Source organism: Galeopterus variegatus, unplaced genomic scaffold, assembly GCF_000696425.1.
Source record: "Galeopterus variegatus unplaced genomic scaffold, G_variegatus-3.0.2 Scaffold236, whole genome shotgun sequence".
NCBI classification, from domain to species: Eukaryota; Metazoa; Chordata; class Mammalia; order Dermoptera; family Cynocephalidae; genus Galeopterus; species Galeopterus variegatus.
Genome location: NW_007726347.1, coordinates 556975 through 584011, shown reverse-complemented (window position 1 = coordinate 584011; position 27037 = coordinate 556975). Strand labels below are relative to the sequence as shown.

Here is a 27037-nt window from a genome sequence, read left to right as displayed (position 1 = left end):
AGGGAATTCCAGGGTGAAGGAGTAGTATAAGAAAAGGCAAAGACATGGAAAAGCATGAGATGTGGACAGTAGATTTAGAGGAAGTGTAGGGCACATACAGGAAACAATGAGACAAATCCCTATCAAGGAGGCCACAGTGCCATAGTGGAGGCGTGTTGTTTCTGCTGCCTGCTATCCATTCCTCCATCCTCTGAAGACAGCACCTCAGATTTCCTCTAGGGACCTACCCCAGCATGTGACTTGGGCCTGGCCAATAAAAGCATCATATTCCCAGGTTATAAGGATTGGTTGATGAAGGAACGTGTCTCAATCAATATCAAGGACATATAATGAAACTTTTGACTTTGATTAGAAGAGTCACACTTTTCTTACAAGACTTGAGCCTGGGGCTGTACCATTTTGCCATTACTTGTCTGAGGACAAAGCCAGACTAGAAGATGAGCTGAGGGACAGAAAAGGCCTGGGTCCTGGTCACACTGTTTAAGTTTCCAGATAACTTATAGCCAGTTCTACCCTGAACTTTTCAGATATTTGAGCCAATGCGTTCCTTCTTTTCAAACCAATTGAACTGGGCTTTCTTTTACTTGCAACTGAAAGAGCTATACCAAAACAAAAGCAAGGTAAGCAGTCTAAGGAAAAAGGCAGCACATACTGAGCACTAGTCACGAGGCAGGAACGGTGCTACTGTCTTCCTCCCAAAACCCTGAGAGGTAACTGTCAAAAATGGAAATTGTAGACTGGGAAACTGAGGCTTACAGAGGTTAAATAATTGCCTATGATCACACAGATAGTGACTGGCAGAGCCAGGATTTAGACCCAGGTCATTCAGATTGTCCAGAGCCCTGCTCCTTCCAGGATACCACCTGCCTGGAAAAGAATGAGAGTCACAGCAGGTTTCTGGAGAGTGAAGGGGCATGATTAAACCTGTGCTATAGGAATGCTGATCTAACAGAAGGGTGCAGGGAAAGGGAAGGAGGCTAAAAGCTGGAAGACCATAAGAAAGCCAAGGTGATGGCCAGATGAGAGATAAGGAGGGTCTGCCTAGGATTCTGACAGTGGATGGAAAAGAGAGGGTGATGCTAGAGAAAGAATCGGCTGGACATGGTGGCTATTGGGGGAGAATGGGAAATGGGCACAGGGGTGGAGGTGGGAAAAGGAACTACAGACTCCGCGGTTTCAAGCTTAGGAGTCTGAGAGGACAGTGTGAAGCCACTATGCAAAATAGGGATGTCAGATGGAGGCTGGTTTAGAGGGAAAGAGAGAGTTTGGAAAACATTGAGACTGAGGTTCTATTTAATATCTTAACAAAGAATATTTCTCTGACCCCATTCATCCCTCTAGTTCCCCTGTAAATCTAAACTCCTCAAAAAAAAAAAAAAAAGTCATTAAACATTGTTTCCATAAATGGATACCAATGATATAATACTTGTATTACTAATTTGTAATGTATAAAATGTCACTAATGGAACTCTTTATTGAGGAAAGTTGGGGTAGTCCTGTTTCAAGCACTCAGCATTCAGGCTGGGGAGGATCTGGAGCACTTATGCTTCCTGGGGTAGGAGGGCACCAGCCACCACAATGAAAGGTGACTCTCCAACAGCCACTTCAGAGATTCCTCAGCACCAGCCGTAGAATCGATACTAGTCCTCACCTGTCCTCAAAGAAAATGCCAGTGCAAGCAAGAGCGCCTTCCCTTTCTTGGGAGGAATTATCCTTAATTCCTATTTGTGTGTGTGTGTGTAACAAATTCTTCTCTTTTATGAAATAACAGTGTTAGCAGACAGAGACTGGTTCCTTTTGAGGTGCCCAAATTTTTTTGAAATTTTACTGGGCACTGATGACCAGTAAAATGGAAGAGGACAGACTCCCTTGAAGAAGCCTAGGAATGGTCTCGGGGAGGGGAAGGCAGCCTGAGAGGAAACCTAGAATGGCGCAAGGATCTCTCCCAGGACCGGACCCAAAGCCCGGGGCCCGTCCGGCGGGTCGGGATCCTCTCGGGCCGAGACCGCCCCGAGGGCGCACTGTAGCGCGCGCTTCCGGGCCCCACCCACCGGCCGGCGCATGGGCGGGGCTAAGGGGCGGGGCCATACTTGGCGCATGCGCTGGGAGCCCCAGAATGCTTCGCTGCCAGGGCCCGGCAGAGGGCAGCCGCCCTTTTCTTATCGACCCGCCGGCGCCGCAGAGGCCGCGGGCTTTCACCTCTGCTGGGTTGGCCTCCGGGCCCCGCCCCCAGGAGGCGTCCCCGGGGAGCTCGAGGCCTGGGGGGGCCGCAGCGGCAAGATGGCTTCTCGCCTTACCCTGGAGGGGAGGGCAAGAAGAGGCAGGGATGAGCTCGCCGCCCACGTTGTTTTCGTCACTGCTCTATCCCCAGAGCCTAAATCAGTTCCTACCTGTGATAGGCATTCAGTAAATGCTTATGGGTGGGATAAAATGAATGAATGAATGAATGAATACACGAATACAAAGTCAGAAGACTCCAGGGACGCCTTGAGTCTGTGTTGTGGGGAGGAGTCCGGGCCAGTGGGCATAGGGTGGCCAGCCACATATCACTGTCGCAGAGGCAGTCAACTGAGACTTAGGGCTCCTCATTCCCCCAGCCCCTACACTCCCCCTGCCTCTATACTCCCCCTGCCCTGCCTTCGCACACCCAAAGGTCTGCTCAGAGCCTGGTGTCACCACACCATCTCCTGGGCACAGAGCCCAAGCAGGGACGCTTAGGCCTGTCTTCTCTACCAAGACCAGGTGTCAGTCCCCAAAGACTAGCCAGTCAGGTGCTGGCTGATTGCAGAGACCACCTGACTGGCCACTCCAGTAGGCCTGCTGCTCTCTGAGGACTCTCAGCTACTGGGGATTTCCTCGTGGCCCCTGGGGATTTCCAAACTACCTCTGCTTTGCCAAGCTCCCACAAGATCCAAAGCCGAGGCCCAGGCTTTAGAATGGTTTCCGAAAATCCTCCACACCCCTGCCCAAAATCCCATCAGGACTTGGGTCACTTCTGAGTCTACTAAATGCACCACAAACACTGTATTGTCATCCCCACCCCCTCTGACAGACACGAGAGAATAAACATAATGAAGCATTGTTCTCTTTTTCATATAAATGACAACTCTTCTCTATTTCCACAGGGAAGAAAAAAAAAAGGAAAATCATTTTAAGGGTCAGCCACAACAATTTAAGAAAGGTATCAGTAAAGTCTTCCTGGATGTGAGAGTTGGAGGCCTGTGGTGCTTATTCTCAAAGCCCTTTAGATACACCTCAGATTCCTCCAAACACTGGACATTCGATAAATATTTTAGGATGTGTGTGTTCACCTCTGGAGGCCCCTATTGGACCTGTTTCCAGAACCTTTTGAAGTAAAAGTAAAGCACAAATACAATCTCCATAGAGGAAGGAAGGAAGAAGCAACCTTTACCTTGCCTCCCAACCCACCACCTCTGCATCGGTGGCCCGCGCCAAATCCACTGGGGCATGTGAGCACCTGTATCTTACAAAGCTGGACAGAAGACATGCTTGGCGTGGCAGGGAAGCACTGCTGCAGTGGTGAAGGCACACAGCCAGGGACCTATTGGCCCTGGGGCATCAGGATTCCAGAGCTGGTGAAGTGTAGAAATTGCCAGAGAGAACAAACCTTCCTTCCTGAGTGGAAGGGGAAATGCCACCATCCCCAGCCTCAACAGGGGGACTCTGCAGGAGGAGACAAGCATTTCTTTCTGGGCGCTGTCTAGAGCTGCACTGTTCAATATGGTAGCCATCACCATGGGTGGCTATTTAAATTGAAGTAAAATTGAAACAATGGAGGTACTTCTTATTAAAGTCAAATAAAATTTAAGATTCATTTCCTCAGTCACACTAGCTACATTTCAAGTGCTCAGTAGTCACATATGGTTAGTGGCTACTGAGTTGGACAGCACAGACTATAGAACATTTCTATCTTTGTAGAATGTTCTATTGGACAGGTCTGGGCTAGAGATTCTCCTTTTAGTTTGTGCTGGTCATCCTTGCCAAAGCCTCCTTCAGGTGATGCCCTTGACTACCTGCTGTTCTCTCCCACCCCCACCCCAGAGTCTGCTTAGACCCCTGTCCCCATGTGCCTTGCCTTGGTCCCTAGGCCTCAAAGAGAAGTGGGGGAAGGGATTATAGTCACAATTTAACACTCTAACTGGGAGCAGAAGCCAGAAGCCAAGGGCCTGAAAAGGCAGGGCTGAATGGAAGCCTGCCCCCACCCCAAGACGTCACAGGCCTGGGAGAAAGCCCCTCAGTGCCACACAATTGTTCCTTGTTTCTGCAGTGTCTGGGCCCTGCATGGGTAAGACATCTGGAATGTAGTAGCCTGAGGGCTTCCCATGTCACCCACTACAGGACTTATCTTATGTTAGTGCTCCCAGAGAGAGAGTTCCCAATAGAGCCCTGAACTTTCAAGGGCAAATAAGGCCAGTGAAGCTTGGTCCGGGGCAGCATGCCAGGATTTCTGCCACGGGGCAGTGAGGGCTATAACTGGACACCTCCCTGTGCCGCCAGCCGAATGAACCAAATGGGGAAGAGGAGGAGGAGGACAAGGTGGAGAGTAGGCTCTGGGCATGCTTGACATGCTAGAGAAGCTCAGAAAAGCTCCACCTGCCCTGGATCTACAGAAGAATAAAGGAACCGAACATGGCTCTGACCGCTATCACATTCTATCACAGGGACTTACTTCGAGAGGTTTTGCTATGCTAGTTAGAAAATACGAGTGGGAGGGGCCGGCCCAGTGGCGCACTGGAGAGGGCGGCGCTCCCGCCGAGGGTTCGGATCCCATGTGGAGACCGGTTCCCGCTCACTGGCTGAGCGCGGTGCGGGCGCGACACCGAGGGTTGCGATTCCGTTGCTGGTCAGTAAAAAAGACAAAAAGGAAAAAAAGAAAAAAGAAAATACGAGTGGGAGCGTCCAGGCCAGCCCATATGTGTGATGGAAGGAGCAGAGGACAGACCCCGGAACTGGCAGGTTGGGGCTGTCTTTCTGTTCTGTGCCTCAATCCCTGCTTTGTGAAGAAACAAAATAAGTTGTAGAAAGACCAAAAAAAAAAGGAGAGTGAGTTTGTTCAACTGGAAAACAAATAGATAAAAGAAAGCCTGGCACTGAGATTAGCATCAGCCAAGATTCTGATTGGGGAAAGTCACAGAAAAAGCTGCACAATTTTTAAAACTGGCATCAAACTAGACCAGATTGGAAACTCAGGACAAAGCAATCTCACTCTGAGGTTACTGTGTGGCCCTGAGTAAGCTTGGACCTGTTTCCCTATCACCACCCAAAAGGCACTTTGGACGGAAGCACCAGCCTGGGCATGAGAGTAAAGCAGCCCCCCCCCCGACCCCACCCCATGCGCAGAGCTGAGTCATTACCAGGAACAGGACCCATGGCATCCCTGCAGGCAGACTGGCCACCAAGTTACCAGGCCCCAAGTGCTTCCCAATGTATCAAAGATAGATGAATGATGATGATGATGATAATGCTTGCTTTTGAGGCCTTATTCAAAAGGTACTATTTTGAGGCACTGTTCTAAGTGATTTATATGTATTGATTCATTTAATCCTCAAAACAACCTTACAAGGAAAGCACTATTATTATTCTCATTTCACAGGTAAGGAAAACGAGATGTAGAAAATTAAATAATTTGCCTAAGGTCATTCAGCCAGTAAGTGGCAGAGCTGAGATTGGGACCCAGGCACTCTGGCACCAGAGGCCACGCCTTCTCCAATACATGACCACGTGTTAACAATACACATGTAACCATACACAGCTCCTAATTTGTGGGCCCTCCTGCCTGTGCTGCCTTCTTCTCCTCTTCCTAAAATGAGCTGAAAGCAGTTCCTTCAAGACCAGCCCTTCCATCCAACTTCATATTTGCCAAGCATCTGTTTCTACAGCAATGACAGCAGCTGCAGTTTTTGGATTTTGAAGAGAATGGGCAGGAAAGAAGGGTAGGGAAGGGGTCCTTTGTAGGGTGGTTCCCTCTTTCAAAGGCATGGAAGAGAGACCTCAAAACCAGTAGACAAAGGAAGACAGAGGGGCTGGATGGGGAACCCAAGGCCCTGATAAAGCAGGAAAACTCTGCCTTCCCCTGCCCCAGAGACCAAGCCCTCTGGTATGAAGCCAGGCTTCCTCTAGACAGAGAAGGTGAGGGCTGGTTAGAAGGACTGCAAACTAATGGTAGAAATACTTTGAGGGGTATGGGAGAAAAGGATAGCCCAGTTTAAAATTCTGCAGTGTGCGTATGGCGCCCAAGCCATTCCCAAGCTGGATGTCCTGCCACAGAGCCCAGTTCTGCGGTTCCCTTCCCCAGGTTGAAGCCAAGTAATGATGGGCAGAGGGAGAACAATGAAGAAGCCATGGCAGAGGAATGCAGGCAGGCATTCGTGTGCCTGCACAGGGTGGCTCACCTCCTATGAGGGAGGGTGAGGTGGTCAGGCTGGCACCCCTCGCCTTCTCCAACCGAGCCTAGGCCTCATTCCTTCCTGCTCCCACCCCCACCCAGACTCACCTAAACAAGAAACTCCTGTCATTGTCCAGAAATCCTGACGCTAGAATCTCAGGCTGCCAGTGCAGTGGGGGCTCTGCCAGACAAAGCCAAGTGCTAAGGGGAATAGGGATGTTTGCTAGTCACTTGATTCCAGGAAGACAGGCCACAGCAGTCTCCCCAGGCTTCTCAGGCAGTGGGCCCAGTTTCCCTCTTGCCTCTATTGATCTTGAGGCAAGGCCAAGTGAGTGGGGACCTCACCCAGTGCCTATGTCATCATTCAGTGCCTATGTCCTTCAGGTAACCTAGGCGCCTGCTGAAGGAGGATGCAAGGCTGTGCCAGGCTCAGCATAGGCTGGGTCCTCAAGTACCTGAAGTGCCAGCTACACAGGCTCCCTCAGCCTGGACAACTCTGGGGAGGGTGAGGTAGAAGATGCCAGTCCCACTGGGGAAGAAACCTTTTACTGCTCTGAAGCCAGCACTTCTGCAATCAGCTGCACAACCAAACCAGTTCACAGATGAGGGAGGCAGAGTGGGGAAGGGCAGGAGGCAGGACCCCAAGGAGGAAGAACTAACACAAGGGGATACTATCAGACCCTTCCTCCTCGCTATGGCTATGTCCCTGGAAAGCTCCACTGGAATTTCCAGATACTTTCTCCTTGATGTGATAGGGCTGGGCATAAGACTGTCACAAAGAGTCATGACAGTGTCATGCTGCCCGATGGTGCTGTCACTGCTTGGCTTCTGGCCCATGCCACCCAGGGCTGAGCTCTATCTTTTTGCAGTTGTCTTCTATTCCAGTGAAAGCACAGGCTCCTTGATCACAGGGATGACCTCTTCAGCTTTCTTCCTCCACAGAACCAAGCCCGCACTGTGACATGGAGCAGGTGCTCATCAAGCTTTGTAACAGCTTCCCTGATGGTGCCAAGGCTCTGGGGGCATTCACACCTGGCCTCCCCTACAGCCCAGAGCCATCCCTCCTCCCACCTCACTTGCAGTCCAGTTCTGCCCCAGGGCCAGGGGCAGCCTCCTAGTCCTGCTGCCAGAGAAAACAGCCCAGAAGTGCCCTGTAAGAAACCTCCCTCCCTGTGTGCACCCTGCTTGCCATGGGGCCTGGCAGTGAGAGAGGCTGGGGAGGAGGGAGGAAGTGAGTCAGCTCCTTGTAGAAATGGGAGTGGGAGGAAGGAGCCAGCAGAAATGGGATCGGGCAAGCGGCACAGGGGCTGGAAAAGCCAAGAAAAGAGGGAACCAGGCCCTAAAGGTGTGGGGCCCACAGAGTACAGGACAGGTATGGGTGACAAATTCAGCAGTGCCACCTCCTGCCAGTGAGGCCAGGTGGCCCCCAGAGAACCTGAGTCTGGCCGGCACGGCCCCACCTGAGGATGGAATCTGAGGCAGCTCCCCTTCCTGACTCATGTACCGGCACGGGAAGTAAGGCCTGGTGGGGATGGCTGGCCTCGTTCTCTCCTCACAAAGATGGAGTCTCTGGTCTCCAAGGCCTCCCACTGCCTCTCCTGAGCCCGACAGCTCCTGAAGCTCAGCTTCCCCCAACCTGGCCCAATAGGGAGACAGATGTTTGTGCTTCCTAGGGGGGACTGGAACTGAGCCTGGACCCCAAGAGCAGAGCAGTTGGGGCTGCCCTAGCAGCTGCCCCTGCCCTCTCCAGTAGCCCCTACCCACAGGAGCTGTCCCCAGGCTCCAGCTGGTATCTGTTGCTCTGACTGGGAAAAATCCTTGCTGTGAAAATTCCCAGCCTGCTGACATTCCAGCATGAAGGCAGTCCAAGGGAAGCAGCAGGAGGGGAGAGGAAGCCTTGAGCCCTGCAGGGCCACATTCCAACCCCTCAGGAGACCTGCAGCAAATAAGACAGATGCATTCCTCCAAGATCCCCTGGGCCGGACACTGTGTGACTCCCAAGTAAGCCCGACTCTCGCTCTTACCCAAGCCTGGCACCTCACAGGGGTTCCTGTGCAGGGAAGGAGGCAAGCCGGCCCTGGGACTTTCCTTCCCCAGGCTCCTGCTCCTGGGTGCCCACAGGGCCTCTGCTCCACTCTTGAGAAACGCCAAGTCCCTAAGCACACAAGAAACAGAGTCAGTGGGTGGAGGCGAGACATGGTAACTACTACAGACAAGTCACCAAGGCCAGGCAGAAGGGAGGGTTCCAGGAACCAAAACTGAACTAAATGAGGAAGACCAGACAGAGAGAATGGGAAACCAGTTCCTGATTAGAGAACCATCTTTCCTTCAACAAATATCCACTGCTCTCAAGAAGTGCTCCAGCATCGGAGAAATAATACAATAATGAATTAATTACAATCTTGATGGATGCAATGAAGAAAGGGGGTGCTGCCAGGGTGGGGACCTGACATGGTCTGGAGGGTCAGGGAAGTCTTCCCTGAGGAAGTGACATTCAAAGCAAGGCCAATGTGCACGAGTGCGTGAAGGCAGGCAGGGAAAAGTACTACAGACAAAAGGAAGGGCAGGGGCTCAATGGCAGGAGCCAATGAGAACTCTGCCTTGCCAACCCACCACTTGCTAGGCCCTTGGGCAGGCCGTGCTCCCCTTTTTCCCACAATGCACACAGAAACAACAGTGGAAACAGTCAGTGCACAGTCCCCGTGCAATGCACAGGAGCCTACTCTTGGTCAGAGGTGACACTCCAGGGATCCTGCCACCCCCAGTGCTACAAAGATCAGTATTAGCCTACCAGAATGGGTTGAAAACATGAGAGGGGCAATGTCCCTGCTTCCCGGATCTAGCAGGGGAGATGCTTAAGGGGCAATAGTGTGCCACCCCTCCATCCCTGAGGACCACACCCAAACACTGCCAATGCAGGTGCCACTTCTCTCCTTAACTTCTCTCAACCACCCTTTCCAGTTCCCATCCCAGCTCCCACAGGATTGAATCCTGCCTGCTGCCGCTTGGGCTCATTCCTTCTAACCCTTAGGAGACCCTGAGAGCACTGGTCATATCCTTCCACAGCATGCCATCCACAGAGCAAGGATGGCCTGTCACTCCTGGCTTCCCCTGCCCTTCTGGAAGGAAGACAGAAGTTGAAAAAGCTTCTAAAGACAGGATAGCAGGAGTCAGAAGGGCCCAGGTCTGAGCTGGGCAGGGAATTTATAAGGATTTCCAGATACTGCCTGCCCCTACCCTATAAAGTGCACTAGTTAGAGCTGATGGCCTGAGTTCAAATACTAACAAGTCCTTTCACAATTTGCTTAACCTTAACCTTTCTGTAATCCAGTTTCCTCATCAGTGAAGCAGAGATCATTCTAACACCAACTTCAAGGAGTTGTTGGGAAAATTAAATGAGTTAATATATGTAAAACATCTTCATGCCCTTCCCTCAAGGCAGTTCTGTTCAGATGAATCTCAACCAGATTGATGAAACACCACTTACGGAGCAGGCATGTGCTCTGCACCACACCGGACACCATACAGAAAACAATGGGTAACACTCGAAATTCTTCCTGGACCTAGAGTCTATGCAAAGTGACCGAGCTGAGTTGCGCTAGGGCAGAATTCCATGCCCTGATTCTGAAGAACATATGGCGGGAGATTAAGGGAGCCGGAGTGGTGACCCAGGTCTAAGAGAATAGTTTCCCAACCAAACTAGAGCCAACAACTGAAAAAATAAGCTTTGCTGACACTGTCCCTGTATTTAACAGAATAGAAGCTGCTGCCAAACACCATGCAGGACTCTAGAGTTGGCTGTCCCCCACCCCACAAACTGCACAGCAGGGGGTTGGGTCCAGGAAAGCTCCACCCCTTTGCAGTGCCTGTCTGGTACAGTGGGCACCCACAATGCTGCCGGATGCCTGGGGCACATCCATACCACTGCCCAGGCCTACAATGGAGGTGTCAGGCGGCCTGCCCAGGCAGCAGGGGAGCCCCCACCTCAACTGGGTCACTGGTCCCCTCTGCCCCCCTAGATGCTACTCTCCCTGGGCTACAGGGAGGAGAATCTAGCAGCTTAGTGCAGTGTGGTGGCGGGAGCCCTGCTGGCAGGCAGAGCGCGTGCTTGTGGTTTCTGGGAAACGCTGTAGAGATTTGCAGCATTTTTAAAATACTTGTGTTCCCACCCGCCCCACAGCCCCCTTCATCCCACTTCCCACCCACCCCCAGTTAGCATGTTTGCATATCTGGTACTTTCCAGAACCATTTCAATGTAAATAAAAGATATTAGAAGAGAGCAGAGGGCAGGGTGGCCGGGAGTGTCAGGGCAGCCCGGAGGGGTTCTGGCCAGGGTGGAAAGGGGAGACCCTGCCCCCATTCCAGGGCTCTAAATTGTGCCTGCAAAAACACTCAATGACCATGACATGTACCCACACCCAGCTCAATGCAGCCTGGGCACTGTGCCTGCCACCCACGGGCTGGGTGGCCAGGGCACACTGGAGCTGCAGTTCGTCTAGCATCTCACAGGGAAGAAGGCAGAATGGTCCCTCGAAGGGAGGGAGACCTGGCAAAACAGAAATGACCTAGTCCACTGCTCTCCTCTGCTGGTCCCATGTGCCCCACTAAACCAGGATAGATGACCCCCAAAATGCTCCCCAAAACCTTTCACTCACTGCTTCTCATGCCCTTGACACCTGCCTACTGGCCCCTTATTACCAAAACGACTTAGTTTGGGTTCCATGCTAAGCCCAAGCCAGGGCTGTCATATGGAAAGACTCTAATGCCAGTGGCACATGAAGCTTTGGCACAAAATGAAGTAAAAATTTCCTGTTTTAAACAAAACAAAACAAAACAAAAAACTCTCCAAGGATCACTTGGAGTAAAATTAGGAACAACATTCTAGAACACTGAGCCCAAGCAGCACCCAGCTGCTCCATGACCACCTGTGGCTCCTGGGAAAACCCAGTGCTCACAACCTGGCCTGGCAAACCTAGAAGAACAATTTTGAGTTTTCCCTTGGATTCTTTCCTGCCCCACTCCTGACAGCACCCAGGTGCCCTGGGGACAAGGTTGATGAGGCTCATACAGTTTCCACCCACAGGTCTAGGCTTCCACTACAACAAAGGGGGCTCTCCTGCCCTTCTCACAGATGCAGGCAGTCCCAACTGGCCAGGATTCTGCAGAACCCCTGATGACCAAGCCTGCAAGCCTGAGAGCCTGGGTTCTAAAGAGCTAGAAAAGGATAGGGAGCACCCAGCATTCATCTCTTCCTTCAGCTGGCTTTCTTTAAGGATAGAGCTACAGGGAAAGTTTAGACAAAAGTATCCGGAGTCCCCCTCTGGACAGAAAACCTTACCAGGAGCAAGGATGGGAATGCACTAGGATGGATTAATTGAGGAAGTTGCAAAACGACCCTCCCTGCATGGCTTTAGAGACTGGGCAGAAGGAAGGGTACTAATCTTCCTAAGCATTTACCACCTGCCAATCCCTCACATTAGTGATCTCACTTAATGCATAAACATGCTTATCTTATAAAAACCCCACAAAGTTTAGTATACAGAATAATAAGCAAGTTTCCTTTTAACCTCCAATTCTATTCCCCTTCTCAGAGATAACTGGACTGAGTTAGCTGGGTGTGCATCCTTCTCCAATTTGACCTTCTCAAACTCTAGGAGGACAGAACAGGCCCATTTCATAGAAATCAGGGGTAACCTCCACTAGGCCTCCTGATTGCCACCCCTCCCCCCTAGGCAGAACTGGCCACTTCCTCCTTCCTGCCCCACTATATACTGCACAAACTTCTGTGATAGCAGCTGTGGTGTTTGGCTGCATTTTTTTACTTAGGTCTATGCATCCTCAAGGAAAGATGATATTTTATTTATTTAATCCCTCAGTGCCCAACAAAGTACCTGGTCCTTAAGTAGACTTCATAAATGTTTATTGAGGGAATGAGTACACTGAGACTCAGAAAGGTTTGGTAACTTTGGTAAAACCCAAACCCAGGTCTTTCTGGCTCCAAAGCCTGTGTTCTTTCCACTCTAACGTGGCCTCTCCCAGACTCTCATGAGTGGAGGTGATTTATACAAACATGATGACCTCTAAAGGAACTTTATAGCCCTGAAGTAGTCTTTGATTACAAACGCCAAGGTCCAACAGGAGAAGCAGAACTATCACAGGCCTCAGAAAATAGGCTTGACTGGGAGGGAGTGGTAGGCCTTCCTTTAAACCCCCTTCCCTTCCTCAGGGAGGAAGTGCTTTTGGGGGCGGAGGGGTGGCGCTATTCCCATGCAAACTAGCTCCTTTGGCTCTTTGTGGTAGGGGACAACCACATTGACCAGGGCTTAGCTGGGTGGGCTTTTTTGAGCTCAGCAGAAACATCCAATACTCCCAGACAATCCACTTGTCTCTAGGATAGGCCCAGTGAGGATACAAATACAAAGCACCAGCCTTCTTCTCTCCCCAGAAGCATAATCCCCAGGCTGTCCTCTACTCCTCAATGGGCCTTGACTTTCCCACCCACTCCCATGGGACTAGAGGAAGGAATTTTGATTCAACTGGGGTTTTAAGATCCTTATCTTTACCAGCACCTCACCAGACTCAGGGAACACTTGGTCTTTAGCAAACTTAAGAGTAAACAATTCAAATACAGATGCCCCCCAAAACCTTTCCCTGAGCAATCAAGGAAAGAACATCTTTCCCCCAACCTGGCGGTCACACTGGACCCCTCCTCTCCCTCAGAGCCCCTACCAGTTAGTCCCCAAGACTACAGAGACTGCCTCAGTTGCTCAGGTCTGAACTTCTGTCCATCCCCACCACTTCTTACCCAAGTTCAGGTTTCCATCCATTCTACTCAGATTCCTACAATAGCTTCCTCACCATTCTCCCATGGCTACCTTTGCTAAGTAGCCAGTGAGAATTTTCTAAAATCTGCTCCTATCACTCCCTGATTAAATTGCTTCATTGCCCTTTGGTGAAGTTCACATTCCCCATCATGGCCCACAAGGGCCAGTGACCTGGTCCCTGCCTACCTTTCCTGCTGCTTCTCTCAACACTCCCTCCCCACACCCTGTGCTCTAGCTTTATTCCCAAAATGAGTCCTTTTCCCTCCAACCTCTAGGCCTTGACACGTGTCTATGACAGGCTTTCCCCTCCTCCTGCTTCCCTGTCACTCATCTCCTATGCAGATGTCAGCTTTCACTCACCCACCCTCAAGCCTGTACCTGAAGCCCCTCTCCTGAGCCCCCTAGCACCCTAGACCGGCCCCTGTCATTGTCTGTTACTTGACCATCTCTCCCACTAGACTATGAGTTCTCTGGGACTGGGATTACATGCTGCTCAGTGATGGACCCCAGGACCTAGTACACAGCAAGTGCTCAACAAATGTTTACTTAATGGATAGGTGGGTGGAAAGATAGCTGTCAGAAGAAAGAGCTGCTTCTCTCAGGCCTGCTGAGTGGTTTCTGTCATGCCCCAAGTCTGTCCTACCTCTGTGGCTCATCCCTACTCCCAATGGAACTTTGTCTAGCAGCTACAGGGACACATGAAGAAGGTGTGAGCCAAGCATTCTGGACACACACCATGTGAGAGAGAAACCCAAGGGACCATCTCTCCCTGGGACCTTCTGAGCAGGCCATGGAGAGGAGCCATGGGGCCTGGCCTCCATCTGTGTGCAGGAGGAAAACAGATGGCCAGCCAGCTCCCTCTGAGCTCCCCAGGGACAGACAGAGTGTGACACAGTTGATGGATGGCCTGACGGGCAGGGTGGCTGCCAGGAGCTATCCCTGTGGGGCTACGGTCTTCAGAGTACTCCGCCCAGAAGCCTGGAGGAGGTGGGAAGACTCTTTTCTTGGCGTTGGAACTGGGATTAAAATTGAAGCCAAGAAAAGGAGGAGGAGCAGGAGTGGGAGGAAGAGGAGGAGACAGAAGCTGAGGGCTGTGGAAGAGGCTGCACCCCCACACCAGCTCCCAGGCTCTGTCCCAGGAAACTGTAGATGCTGGGCTCACCTTGGTCCTCTCTGCTTGAGGCACGAGTCCACACCACCTACCCAGGTGGAAAAAGATACAGGGCTTCTCTCAACCCTGTGTGTATTCTTGTTCTGCCAGATCACTCTAGGAAACACATGGGGATGGTGTCTTCTACTATGTCCCCTGCTGGATTCCCCAAGCTGACTTCTGGGGAAAAAGTCCTCTGGACACCTGATGGGCTTGCCCCATAGGGGCTAGATCAAGCCAGCCTTTCAAGGATACCAGATGTAACTTGGAAAGCACCAAGGCCTCCAAAGCTGAACAACCATCTACTTCCCCAGGGATGGGATAGCAGCAACTTGGTGGGAAGGGAAATTGCCTAGGAAATGTGAGATGCCAGATGATTCCTGTGCTATAAAGAGAAAACTAAACAGCATCTGGGATGCCAGGCCCAAGGCCCCACAGAGACCTTGTGGCAGTTCAGCAGGGAGTTGGCAACATTCCCCTGGGGGATTCATTCTTTAAGCAAAAATTCCTTCTTTTAAAAGCAATGTTAGCCTGGGAGAAAGTTGACAGACATGGCAACATGTTATGATCTTTGATTCTGAGATAAAGACCTCTCTTCCCCCTCACCGCCCCGCCACCACTCCCATCCCCACCCCCACCACTAAGTCGTGGTTTCCTGAGTTCAGCCTAGTCTGGGGCTAACACATAGTAGGTGCTCAATGCGTATTTCTGGAATGAATGAGTCCAGGTCCTTCCCTGGATTCCACATAGGCTCCCTTCCTACTCACTACCCCTCCCTGACTAGCAAAGCTGCCTAAACCCACCTAGCCCCAGGAAGGGAAGGTCTGGAATCGAACTTCCTGTCAAAGTCTGACCTTGCCACTCCCAGTCCCCTCCAGACCCAATATGCTACTAGGTTGAACAGACATCCTGAGCATCCACTTCCCCTCCCTGGGAGAAAGCCAGGACCAGGACTCTGCCTGCTTCCTTAGCACTTCCTCCCATTTCTGACTTTGACACATCTGGCTGGTCACTTAGTGCTGAAAGGTCCTGGCCTGGCTGTGCACTGGTCAGGCTGCAGGGGCCAGATCTGGACAATCCTAAAACCCACAGCTGGGAGGGGAAGGATGGCCAGAGGTTAACTTGTCCTTTCTGTGTTTTCTCCAGGCAGGACACTCCAAACTGATATGTGGTCACTTTATCTAAAGACCCCTGGGGTTAGGGATCTTAATCCCCCACAGAGCTTGCACGTATGTCTGATCTAACTCTCCTCTGCTCCTATGCCTTCCACTGTTGTTTTGTACAGGCAGGATAACAGATGAGATTTCAGCAATAGTCAAGAAATACTACCTCTGTAGGTTTAGTCCCTGCTGTTTTTCGAGGGCCATGCTTTTTCTTCTTCCAGGAGAGGTAATAAAAACTCTTGGAGCCCAAGTGATCTTTATAAATCAGATCCAGTCACTCCCCTTCTTCAAATCCTTCAGTGGTCTAATTTTGCTGGGATAAAATCTAAACTCCAACCATGATTTATAAGGTCATCCATGATCTGGCCCCTGCTATCTGTGCACCACACCTGATATTCCCTTGTTCACTCAGGGGCAAGAGGAGGCTCTGGCCTGAGGCTCTCTTCCCGGGAGATATAAGCATAGCAGCTGTACATCCCAGATGTTCCATGACAGCCCTCACTTGAAATCATTTGTCTTTTTTTCACTTCCAAGATCGAAATAACATGGAAATCCTATATTTTAGTGTCCAGATTGTCTCTCATATCTGGAAATGGCACAGGTTAGCCTATATGCCCCAATTTAGGGCTCACAAAATATGGTACCCAAACCCCTAACCCATCTTCATATCATGAAGCTGAACACTTTCACAGAAATTACAACCAACATCAGATCCCTCCTGAGAGCTCCAGAGATGCAGCTAAAGTTCAGGCAGAACTTGGTATAGCCCAACACCCTTGTGAAAGCACTATGTTGAATTCAGCCAAGTCAATCCAACAGACATGAAACACAGGAGAGAAACATCAAACCATGAAGCCTGGCTAAACTGCTGAGAACTCTACAATGATGAACCTTTGGGGACTTGTCCTCAGATTCTACACAAGATACAGAGACAAAGATGTGACCTCTTTAATGAGCATCTGGTATAGGGCACCCTGTCTTGAAGTCACTCCTCCCAGCAGGCCCAGGGAGTGACACGTCTTCTGCACTCACACTTGCTAGGCTCTGATGTCAATTCTTGGGTACCCCAATCACCCACCTAAGTACAACAGCAGGAGATGCCAGCTTTCCCAATCCCTGCTCACCCCTGGTACCCTGGGAAGCACTCACATCAGCTGGCTCCCTGCAGGGTCCCTCACCGCTCCGTAGCCAGCTCCGGCTCAGCTCACTGAGCTCTGGGATGGGTTGCACCTTGAGTCGTACACTGTCCCCAGACTGCCGGATCATCTCCACAATCTCATCCCGGGACTTGCTTTCCACATTGTGCCCATTAATCTCCACCAGTCGATCTCCCGGCACCAGCCCCAGGGCCAGGTCCTTGGTGCCTGCACCGGGCTCAGCAAAGTGAACCACCCGCCGATAGGCCTGGCCCTCGGGTCCCCGATCCAGCATGGTTGTGCGCCGCAGGGAGAAGCCAAAGTCTCCAGTGGGCCGTCGTTGTAGCTCCAGCTCTCGGAGGGCAGGGGGTGGTGGGGGCACCACGGGGGGCAGGCGCAGGTCAGCTGGGAACCTTTTAGTTACCAGCTCAGGAACTCGGGATCGGGGCCCTGGCCGAGGGATGCCCTGGCCAGCATGCTGCATCAGCTGTCCCTCCAGAGTCCTCACCTCCACCTGCGGCGATGGGGCGGCAGAGTGCTCTGAGGGGGTTGAGGTTTCTGATGCACTCTCATCCCGACTACGCTGGGAGAAGGAGAAGCGTTTGACAATCATCTGTGAGTTCTGCTTGGCCAGAGAGCCGAACTTGGCTGCCCGCTGCAGAACGGAGCCACGGAAGCTGCCTTCCTCACCCTTGAGGTCATCGCTGGAGCTGGCAGTGCTTAAGTGGCCTGAGTCCAGGATGATGCTGCCCCGGTTGCTGTCAGAGTCAATGTCAGTCAGGTGCAGGTCGGAGCCACTGGCCACCTTGATGGGGATGGGGTTGGAGATTTCCAGGCGTGTTTTGGATTCACGTTTGGAGGAGCGGTTCAGGTTGAAGAAGCCGCGTCGCAGGCTCATCTCTTCCAGGCTCCGGAGCTCTGCCGCTGACATCCGCTCCTTTTTCTCCTTTTTCTCCTTCTTCTCCTTCCGCCCGCCATCTTTGTCCTTGTCTTTCTTCATCAGGTTAAACATGGTGGGGTGCTGTTTTCAGGGGTGGCACCCCTAGAGAATTATCGGTGCTTTGCACAGGGCCTCTGAATGCCACCTTGCTGCTGCAAACAGAAACACACACATAGAGAGAAAGGTTATTCAAGCAGAGCCTCTCCTCTCCCCGTGTCTCCAGTCCAGACATAACTAACTGAGGAGCACAGCCACCCTTCAATGAGTGCTAGTTATGTGCCAGGCACTCTGCTTTACATACTATTGTCTCAGTTAATTTAATCCTTACAACATTTCTATGAGTAGGTACTATTATTACCGTGTTTTACAAATAAGGATAGTTGAGGTTTAGATAATATTGTAAAAGCCCAGACTCCAAAGCCTGTTATTTCCTTTAAACTCTGATAGACCAAGGCTTAGGTGTGCCACGTGGCAGCATCTGGGAATCCTGACCTCCTGGCAAGAGGACGCATCCAGCCAACCTGCCTGGGACCTGACTTAGGGTTCAAACACAAAGGAACAAGGAAATGGACTCAGTGCACCATCACCTTCCCACAGCCCATGTCCATTGAAGCAACAGACTTCATATGCTATGGAGCTCTTTCTTAAGCCTGTTATCCTTAGCTACTGCCTAACAGAAGACCTCAAAGTAACCAGCATTTATTTAATGACCACCACTTGCCAGGCATAATGTCAGGCACTTTACATACACTATCTTGTTTGAACCTCATAGAATCCCTGCAAGGTAGGTGTCATTATCTCCACTTCACAAATGAAAAAAACGGGGCTCAGAAAATTAAGTAAATGTTAGTTGTCATACAGCTAATAAACGGTGATGTTGAGATTCAGTGGCAAACATTATGGTCCTTTTAGGGCCTGGGGGGTGCCTAAAGTGAAGCCGGGAAGGGAGAAGGGGAAGTTCCAGACTGAACAGACAACTGCAAGGTGGGGGTGGGGTACATCTGCTGGATAAACAGGATCCTGAAAAACTCACATCCTTTTCCCCAGATCAATGACTAAATATAGCCTCAGGAAGAAAGTTGTGGCAGCCTGAGAAAATCCCAGCTCCGGGGCACGTGCACCTGTAGCACCAACCTACCCCCTTCCTCTCCAGCACACTCTACTGGGGACAGCACTGAGAGAAACCTGATGGGGGTGAAGTTGAGAGAGCCTTTCTTGTTCCAACTAGCAGGGAACAAAAAGTAGGAGTAGGCCACACCACCTAATTAGAAATTAGACGCAATTTTTTTCTCTCTCCATGAAAGCCTCCCCCTCTGAGTTCCAGACATAGGACCTACAAGCTTACCCCTTCCAGCAATGGCTTCTTGCCAGGTCTTAGACAGGCCTTTCCTCTCTGCATGCCCCATCCCCACAACCAAGCAGGGACCTTAGGGCTCCCTAGTCTACTGAGAGGGATCCCCCAATCCAGGTACAACCCAGGTAGGCATCAAGGCCAGGAACTCCCAAGAGCCCCGATTCACTGGATAATTTCTTCCCCCCTGCCCCCCGGCCCAGCACCCTGACTCATGTGGTTCCTGGCAGACCAACACACTGCCTTTCTAGAGCAGTGCTGTCCACAAGAAGTATAATTCAAGTCATACATGTAATTTTAAATTTTCTAGCAGCCACACCAACAAGGTAAAAAGAAACAGGAAAAACTGACCTTAATAATAAATTTTATCTATTGCAATACAGTATATCCAAAATACTGTCATCTCAACATGCAATCTATATTAAAAATACTGAGATATTTTACATTTTCTTTTCCATATTAAGTCTTTAAAATCTGGTGTATATTTTACATTTAGAACACAACTAAATCTGGACTAACCACAGTTCAAGCATTCAACAGCCCTGTGGGGCTAGTGGCTATCAGATCGGACAGTGCAATTCTAGAGAAATCTTTATCTGTAGAACACATCCAAAGAGGTGGGAAATATGGCCTTGTCACTAGCTCCTCGTGGGCCTAGGATGAACCCTTTTCCCTCTCTGACCTCAGTTTCTATTTGGTAAAACAAAGTTCCCTCTGAACTTGTTGGTTCTAAATGCTCCATGTGCGGTACCTGGGAGTTGGAAGACAGGAAATCTAGGGCCCAAGAGGCACATAGCCAGGGATCTTGGCAGCTGGGTCTGGACTGATTTGAGGTGGGGTGCCTGACAGCCAGCATCCTTTCTTCAGTTCTCTACTTTGACCTGGGGAGTCTCTCTCTCCCCCTGAATGTTGATGGGGGTGTGGCACAGACCTACCATATACCAAGATGTGAGACCTTCAACTGATTACTGCCCACCTTACCCCTTACCCACCACTACCTGCATTGTCTCAAACGGCTGGTTTAGAAGATGGCTCCAGGGGTACCTGAGAGGGAAATGAAGAAAGAAACCCACCTTGGGGACTTGGAAGGGACAAACAGAAGTCTCTCAGCCTCAGCCCAACCACAAAAAACACAACTGTCTATAATGCTGTCCCAGCAAGACACACAGTTCTCACTCTGCAATCCTTACCCAATCCTTGTTCTTTGCTGGAGTTAGATAGCTAAGCAGTATCAACGGAAAACAGCCCCCAGAATTCTAGAGTCTTTGGATTAGAAAGGTCCCTGAGAAGTAATTTCAGGTCAATCCCTGTCTCAGCAAAAGCTTGCCCCTTACTGTCACTGTGGCAGGCAGGAACAACAGTCACAGCAGCAGCTCAGAGAGCAGTGCTGGCTGGAAATTTTAGGAGATCTGGTATCTAGGCCTAGAGCTGCCAACAAATCGCTGGGGGACCTTGGGCCGTTCATGTTGCTCAAGGTTGGGCTAGATAATCTTGGCCTCTCCTAGCTCTAAAATTCCAAATATCCAAATCTCTAGTGAATACAGGTTAGTTATTAACCTTCTGCCAAAGGCACCCCTCTCATCCAACCCTGGGACCTTCAGAGACTGAGGCCATGTCAGCCCTTCCCTCACCACCCCTGCCCTGCCACCATTATTTGCACAGCTCACAAGACACATCCTTCCCCACTGCCATCCCCACAATTGTGAGGCCTCTGGACTGAGTCTCTCCTGAGTCACATGTCTGGAGCTACCTGGCTGCCTGCAGCCTTCCCCTCTAAGACCAGATCTGCAATGCAGCTGTAGCTGCTGCGGCTCCTGTGCTCCTCAACTTCCAATTTGCTATGGGGCTAGGCTCCATCGCCTTCTTACAGATCTTAGACTTTCCAGCATCTCCTGTCCTCAGGTCCAAAGTCTCCAGCAGCTCTAATACCACTTCCCTACTTCCCATTCCAGGCTGCAATGTCTACCTGCCTCCCCTTCCTTTCTTATCCTCTCCTTTTACTCAGTGAAGGTAACCTTACAGTTTTTCTGACCTCCTTCTCTGCCTTTCTCTCCTCACCCTACTCCAGGAAGCGTTTTCTCATTTTAGGTGGAGGAAAGGTGTGTATGTACATTAGGGTATGTACCTAAATTATCTTGACCCTATTATCCCTAAAACCAAAGCAAAGTACAATCTGTCAACTAAGAAACTTTATCACTTTAAGACAGTAAGCATCTTGAAGGCAAGGACCATCCAACTCAAATATGCATCTATCTGTCCATCAGCAGGAGAATGGATAAACAATTTACTTATTCAGACAATGGAATACTACTCAGCAATAGAAAGGAAACAACTACAGATACACACAACAACAGGGATGAATCTCAAAAACATTATGTCAGGTGAGAGGGAAAGAAGCCTTTGACAAATGAGTACATACTGGTATGATTCTATTTATGTGACATTCTAGTACAGGCACAACTAACCTATGGACAGAACAGTAGTTACCTCTGGTGGGTAGGGGAGGGCACTGCATTATAAAGGGTATGAGGGAGCATGCTGGGGTGATGCTTATGTCCTGTATGTTAATAGGGGTTTGGATTGACAGGTATATGCATTTGTCAACAGTCATCACAGTGTGCCTAAACTGTGTGCATTTCATTGTGTGTAAATATTCACTCAAAATAATAAAAAAAGAACTGTAGGGGCCGGCCCGGTGGCGCACTGCTGCAGTGCGCCGCTTGAGAGCGCGGCAGCGCTCCTGCTGAGGGTTCGGATCCCACATACAGACCGGTTCTCGCTCACTGGCTGAGCGAGGTGCGGGCGCAGCACCTAGGGTTGCGATCCCGTTGCTGGTCCTGGTCCGGTACAGGCGCGACACTGAGGGTTGCGATCTGTTGCCAGACACGAAAAAAGACAAAAAAAAAAAAAAAACAAACTGTAAACAAATATTGAACTCTAGTTAATGATAAAAAAGCTAAAGTAATTGGGGTGAAGTATACTGCTGTCCGCAATTTACTTTGAGTTGTGTCAAAAATTTAAGATAGCTTCGTGGATGGATCAAGGGATCAATATGTGATAAAGCAAGCATAGGAAAGCATATAGACTCTAAGAAGGGGGGGTGTTTGCTGTAAAATTGTTTAACTTTTCTGAATGTTTCCAGATCTTTGTGATAAAATGTTCGGGGGGGGGGGGTATATGTATCTATCAAGCAAGGGATCTAAAGGTAAATAACCCTAGGGAAAGAGCTCAGGCTTTGGATGTCAGGTAACAAACCTGAAAACAAATCTGAGTTAAGAGCTATACAATCTTGGGCAAGTCACTCAAGGCCTCTATGCCTCCATTTCCCCATCTGTAAAATGGAGATAACAACAGTACCTACCGCATAAGGTATGGGAATTAAACAAAAATACTTATATAAGCCCTTCGTATAATGTCTCGCACATAGAAGGCCTTCAAGAATGGTACCTAATATTATCAGGGCACCTTTTAATCATCTAAATGGGATGGTAGGAAGGATAATAATGTGCCCCAATGATTATTAGCACAGTGTGACTAAAATAAGTCAAGACCATTTATATGGAATGTAAAGCCGAAAAAGTGAAGGCATCCCAGTGAGCACACAGCCAAGGTGGATCACACTAGCTTGAGTCCAGAGGCCTCATATAGCTAATGCCAAGGATACAAACAGGCAATTCATAGATGCAGAAATACAAATAGCCAAAAAACATGAACAGATATTCAGCTTCAGTAATATTCACAGACATGTGAAATAGAGATATACTATTTTTCACTTAGCAGTTTAGTAAAAACTATCAAGATGGGTAACATCAACCAATTAGGGAATAGGACACAGAGAGTCTCATAGACATTGGTAGGAGTATAAATTGGTGTAATCTTTTAGGAGGGCAATGGGTGGTATCTATGAAAATATTTAAATACGTATTCTTTGGATAATTCCACTTATAGGACATGTACAGATATATTCACAAACTAAACATAGCTAATCTTTGCAGCATTGCTTATTATAGCAAGTGTATAAATACAAATATTCCTCACTAGAGGAATACCTAAATTAGAGAACAACGAGGCAGTTATTGAAAAGAATAAAGTAGATTTGTATATACCGACCTGAAAAGACTCCATACTATATTGTTAAGTGAAAAAAGCAAGTTGCAGGATAGTATATAATTTTGCAATAGTTTTTAAAAACTGTGTATATGCACATGAATATATATGTACATTATGTATATTATTTGCATAGGCATAGAAAAATGTATGTTCCAGGGAGAATACTGAAGATTTTAGAAGGGTCAAAGCAGACTTGTGACTCATCGATAATTTTAATTTTTTACAATGAGAATATTCAGCTGGCAGGGGTGTGTATGTGTGTGTGAGAGAGTGTGTGTTTGTATTAAATCCTAGGGCATTTGGGTAGCGGGATTATGTGTAATTTTTCTTTTATTTTTCTGTATGCTCTTTCTTTCCTATGGAAAATTTAAAAATATATATTTACATAAAATATTTTTATACAATGTATACTGAATTATAAATATATAATGCATAAAATATACGAGGGTACTTCAAAAGCTTTGTGGAAAAATAGAAGTAGAAAACAATGAAAAAAGGAAAAATATATTAAAAAAAGAGAAAAGAAAAGATAATATGAATCTTTCCATGAACCTTTTGAAGTATCATGGTATATAAAAAGCTTTTAAAAAATAGTCTGGAAAGATCCATTACAAAAATTTACCTGGTTATCTCTGGGGAGTAGAGGGAAAGAGGGGTAACACTTTAGGTTTCTACCTAATACACTTCCTACTGATTCAACTTTTTTCCAGCACTTTTTACTATCGTGAATTTAAAGATTTTTAAAAAAGAAAGAAAAATAGTCTTGACAAAGTAGCAAGCAATCCATTAGCATTAAAGACGTAAACGGGGTTTGCAATGGTCCGTTTAAGGCTTGCCTTTATGTCCTGAAAAAGTTTCAGTGACTTGGGGGACTTGGTTAAAACAGATCTCATTGGTGCCTTGTGGCCTTAAGTGGGGACAGATTTAAGTGGGTCACCCAGCAGCTGGCAGAGTAGAAACCCCAGGAAATGGAAACTATAACTTTAGCGTCCCCAAACACGTCCCTAGACTTGGCTGCTGCGGGTGGATACTTAGGTCAGTCCCCCACCCCCACCCCACACTCATAAATAAATACAGAGGAAATACTTTCCCGAGAGAGCCGGCCTCTCTCCCTTGGCCTCTGACCTCCCTGAGCGGCTGTTTCCTACAGCCCCAGGACCCTAGCGCTGGCCGCACCAGGGATGCTTTGACTTCCTCTTTCCAATTTGGATGCCCTTTATTTCTTTCTCTTTCTTAATTGCTCCAGTGAAGACTTCCAGAGCTTTGTTAAATTGGAGTGGTGAGAGTGGGCATCCTTGTGCCCGGCGGCCCAAGGGGAGCGGCCGGTCGCCGCCACCGAGCCTCCTCCGGGCCGGTTCTGCTGAGCTCCGCAGCACCCGGTGACTCAGTGCCAGGTCACACGGAGCTCGTCTGGCTCCAGGTATGCTCCCTCACTCGACTGCACGCTTCTCGCATGACATCAGCCGGCCCGCCCGCCGCAGCGCTGGGAGCCGGGCGCCCCTCGGCATCCCCAGGCGGCCCGGCAGGCGCATCCGCAGCCCCGCTGCGAGTCGGTCTCTCCTGGAACGCAGCAATCCCGTGGGCCCCCGGAGAAACGAAAGCGGGAGAAGTGCCAGCAGGCCAGCCAGGTCCCCTGCTGCTCGGCCAGGTGCACCGCCTCGGCCCCAAACGGGGCCTGCCGAAGCCCGCCGGGCCGTGACTCGGCTAACACTCCCTGCCGCACCCCAGCCCCCTCGGTATGACCTTGAGCAAGTCTTGTCCCCTCTCTAGGCCTCCACTATTTCAACTGTAAAATCTCCAAAAGCCTGAGAGCTCAGACTTGGCCCCAAGCCTCTGCTGGAAAGGTATTCTACTCAACCGCAAACTGCAGGTTCTAATCCTGCTCTGCCTTGCACTTGCTGTGTGACCTTGAGCCCATCATCCAACATCTCTGTATACCGTAGAGAATAATAAAAATAATCCCTTCTAAGTGACCTGGCAGAGAGACAGGGCCTTGGGCCCTGTAAAATCATCAGTCCAACAACTTAAACTGCTGCCTGACTCTAAACTGTTTGAAATGTCAAGGGAATGTGGCTAATTTACAAACCACAGAATTCCTACATCAAGACAAAGGGCAGGGAAGTGAAGGGGTGGGGGTGGGTGGGTGGAGGGTCACCAGGTCTGCTCCCCACCCCTCCCAATCCAGCTCCTACCTCTGTACCACCCTCCTCTCTAATTCAGGCTACCTCAGAAAATGGTGATGACCTCAATAAAGCTGAGGGAAAAAAGAAAAGAAAATGGTGATGGGGAGGGGTGGGTGTGCAGATCTCAAAGCACCCAAGAGCCTGGCCCTAAAGCAGAACTTAAAAATTCCATCCAGCCCCCACCCCCAAGAACTTTGGGAACCTATCAATCACAGGACAGTGAGCTGGACCCTCCCATCCCCTCATACCTTTAAACAACATCAGGCCAAAGCCCCTCAGCTTTACCCACCACACCCAGGAGAGGCCTGGGACAAGGCCAGGGGCCCAGGGCCATCAACAGGACCCAGCTCACATAGATGCTCTGGTTCCTGCCTGTGTCATCCACCCCAGGTGAGGGGGTCTGGCTGGGGACAGTCCTCTGGTTTGAAGAAGCAAGAACTGCCCTGCTGCCCCGGAGACCTATGACACACCAAGTCCAGATCAAGGCTTCCTGAGTTCCAACAACTCCCTGCTCCACCCTAGCTGGGTGGATTCTCCCTTTCACATAAGCCCCACTGGTTCTGCCCCACCCAGTTCTCTGTCAGGTACCTGCCACTGGGGGACCCCAGAGTTTCCAGGCCCAACTTCTAAAGACACATGCACTCCTCAATGAGCAGCCTCAAGCAGGGCCAGTGAAAGGGGCTCCAGACAACAGGCTGGCTGCCCAGACTGCCCAGGAGTGAGGTGGAGAGACCAGGCAGGAGTCAGGAAGGGCATAATCCATGTGAAGAGAGTCTGGAACACAAGAGGAAGTCCTCGGGCACCTGAGCCAGGTTGGGAGCAAGTAAACAAACTAGGCACTCAGAGCTTCCAGGCACCAGGTCATCAACTGTTCAAAGTTCGAAGCTCCCAAAGGATGTGACCTCCAGTCTGTGATCCCTCCCACTCCCACTCTCCACCCCCACTGACAATCCTCTCATTCCCCTAATCCTCCCAACACAACAGCTCCCCACAAAGCCATTGCCTTCCTGGAATTGAAGCCCCAACTCCAATGTCCTCAAACCCTAATGGACAAGCATACCTCCACCAGAGGCTATATATAAACAGTCATGTCATGTCCAGCAACCAGAAGGATGTTTCCTGGAAAGCCCTCATCACAAAAAGACAGAGAGGAAGCTAAGGAGGTGGCAGGCCATTGACAAAGAGCCAGCAAGGCTTGTCAGGAAGCCAGAGACCTCAGGAGAGCAACTTTCAATATCCCCAAATAGAAAGTAGCCCCTGAACCAAAAAGGGTGGGGAACATTAGGCCAGACGTGTTGCCATGACAACAGGATATCAATCTGCTCAAGAAAAGGGCTCAGGATCTGGTAAGCATATGGAAAGGCAGCTTGATTCAATGTCCTCTAGATCAATGTCCTGCTAAGGTGATCTTGCTCTTAATCGCCCTGGTGACCTACCCTCCCTTCCAGCACCGCCCCAATTCACACACACTTCGTTACAGTTCACTTTCCATAGGAGCATTTACTAGGCCTCCTCAGCCACAGACATGCCAGGGACTCCAGGAGTCAAAACAAACCCACGAAAACTAGCCCAAGTCACTGGCAAGGCGAAGGGGGAAGGGAACACAATTCTCTAATTTTCGGGGACAGTCTGAGGGCAGGAAGGCCCTAGGCAGGAGAGTCCCTCCCAGGAAGCATCCTCCCAGCCCTCCCCACACAAATGCAAACTATGAGGCCACTGCCAAACACATGCCCCTGTTGGCCAAGTGATCAGGCAAAATGAGTACCGGTTTAAA

At 49.8% G+C, this 27037-nt stretch overlaps 1 protein-coding gene across 6 annotated transcripts in view; it reads right to left on the bottom strand.

Moving 5' to 3' along the window:
* Positions 1–17782, bottom strand: part of MYO18A (myosin XVIIIA) — a 90022-nt gene extending 72240 nt beyond the window's left edge. For 5 of the 6 annotated variants that reach the window (XR_550075.1, XM_008566346.1, XM_008566348.1 and 2 more), the window contains exon 1: positions 16693–17719. Coding sequence is in view for 5 of the 6 variants with exons in the window: in XM_008566346.1 (XP_008564568.1) it covers positions 16693–17691 (999 nt within the window). In the remaining variant the exon portion in view is untranslated. Of the gene's footprint in view, positions 1–16692 lie in introns of all 6 variants that reach the window. The other variant, XM_008566349.1, reaches the window with a different exon arrangement.
* Positions 17783–27037: the final 9255 nt, after the last annotated feature.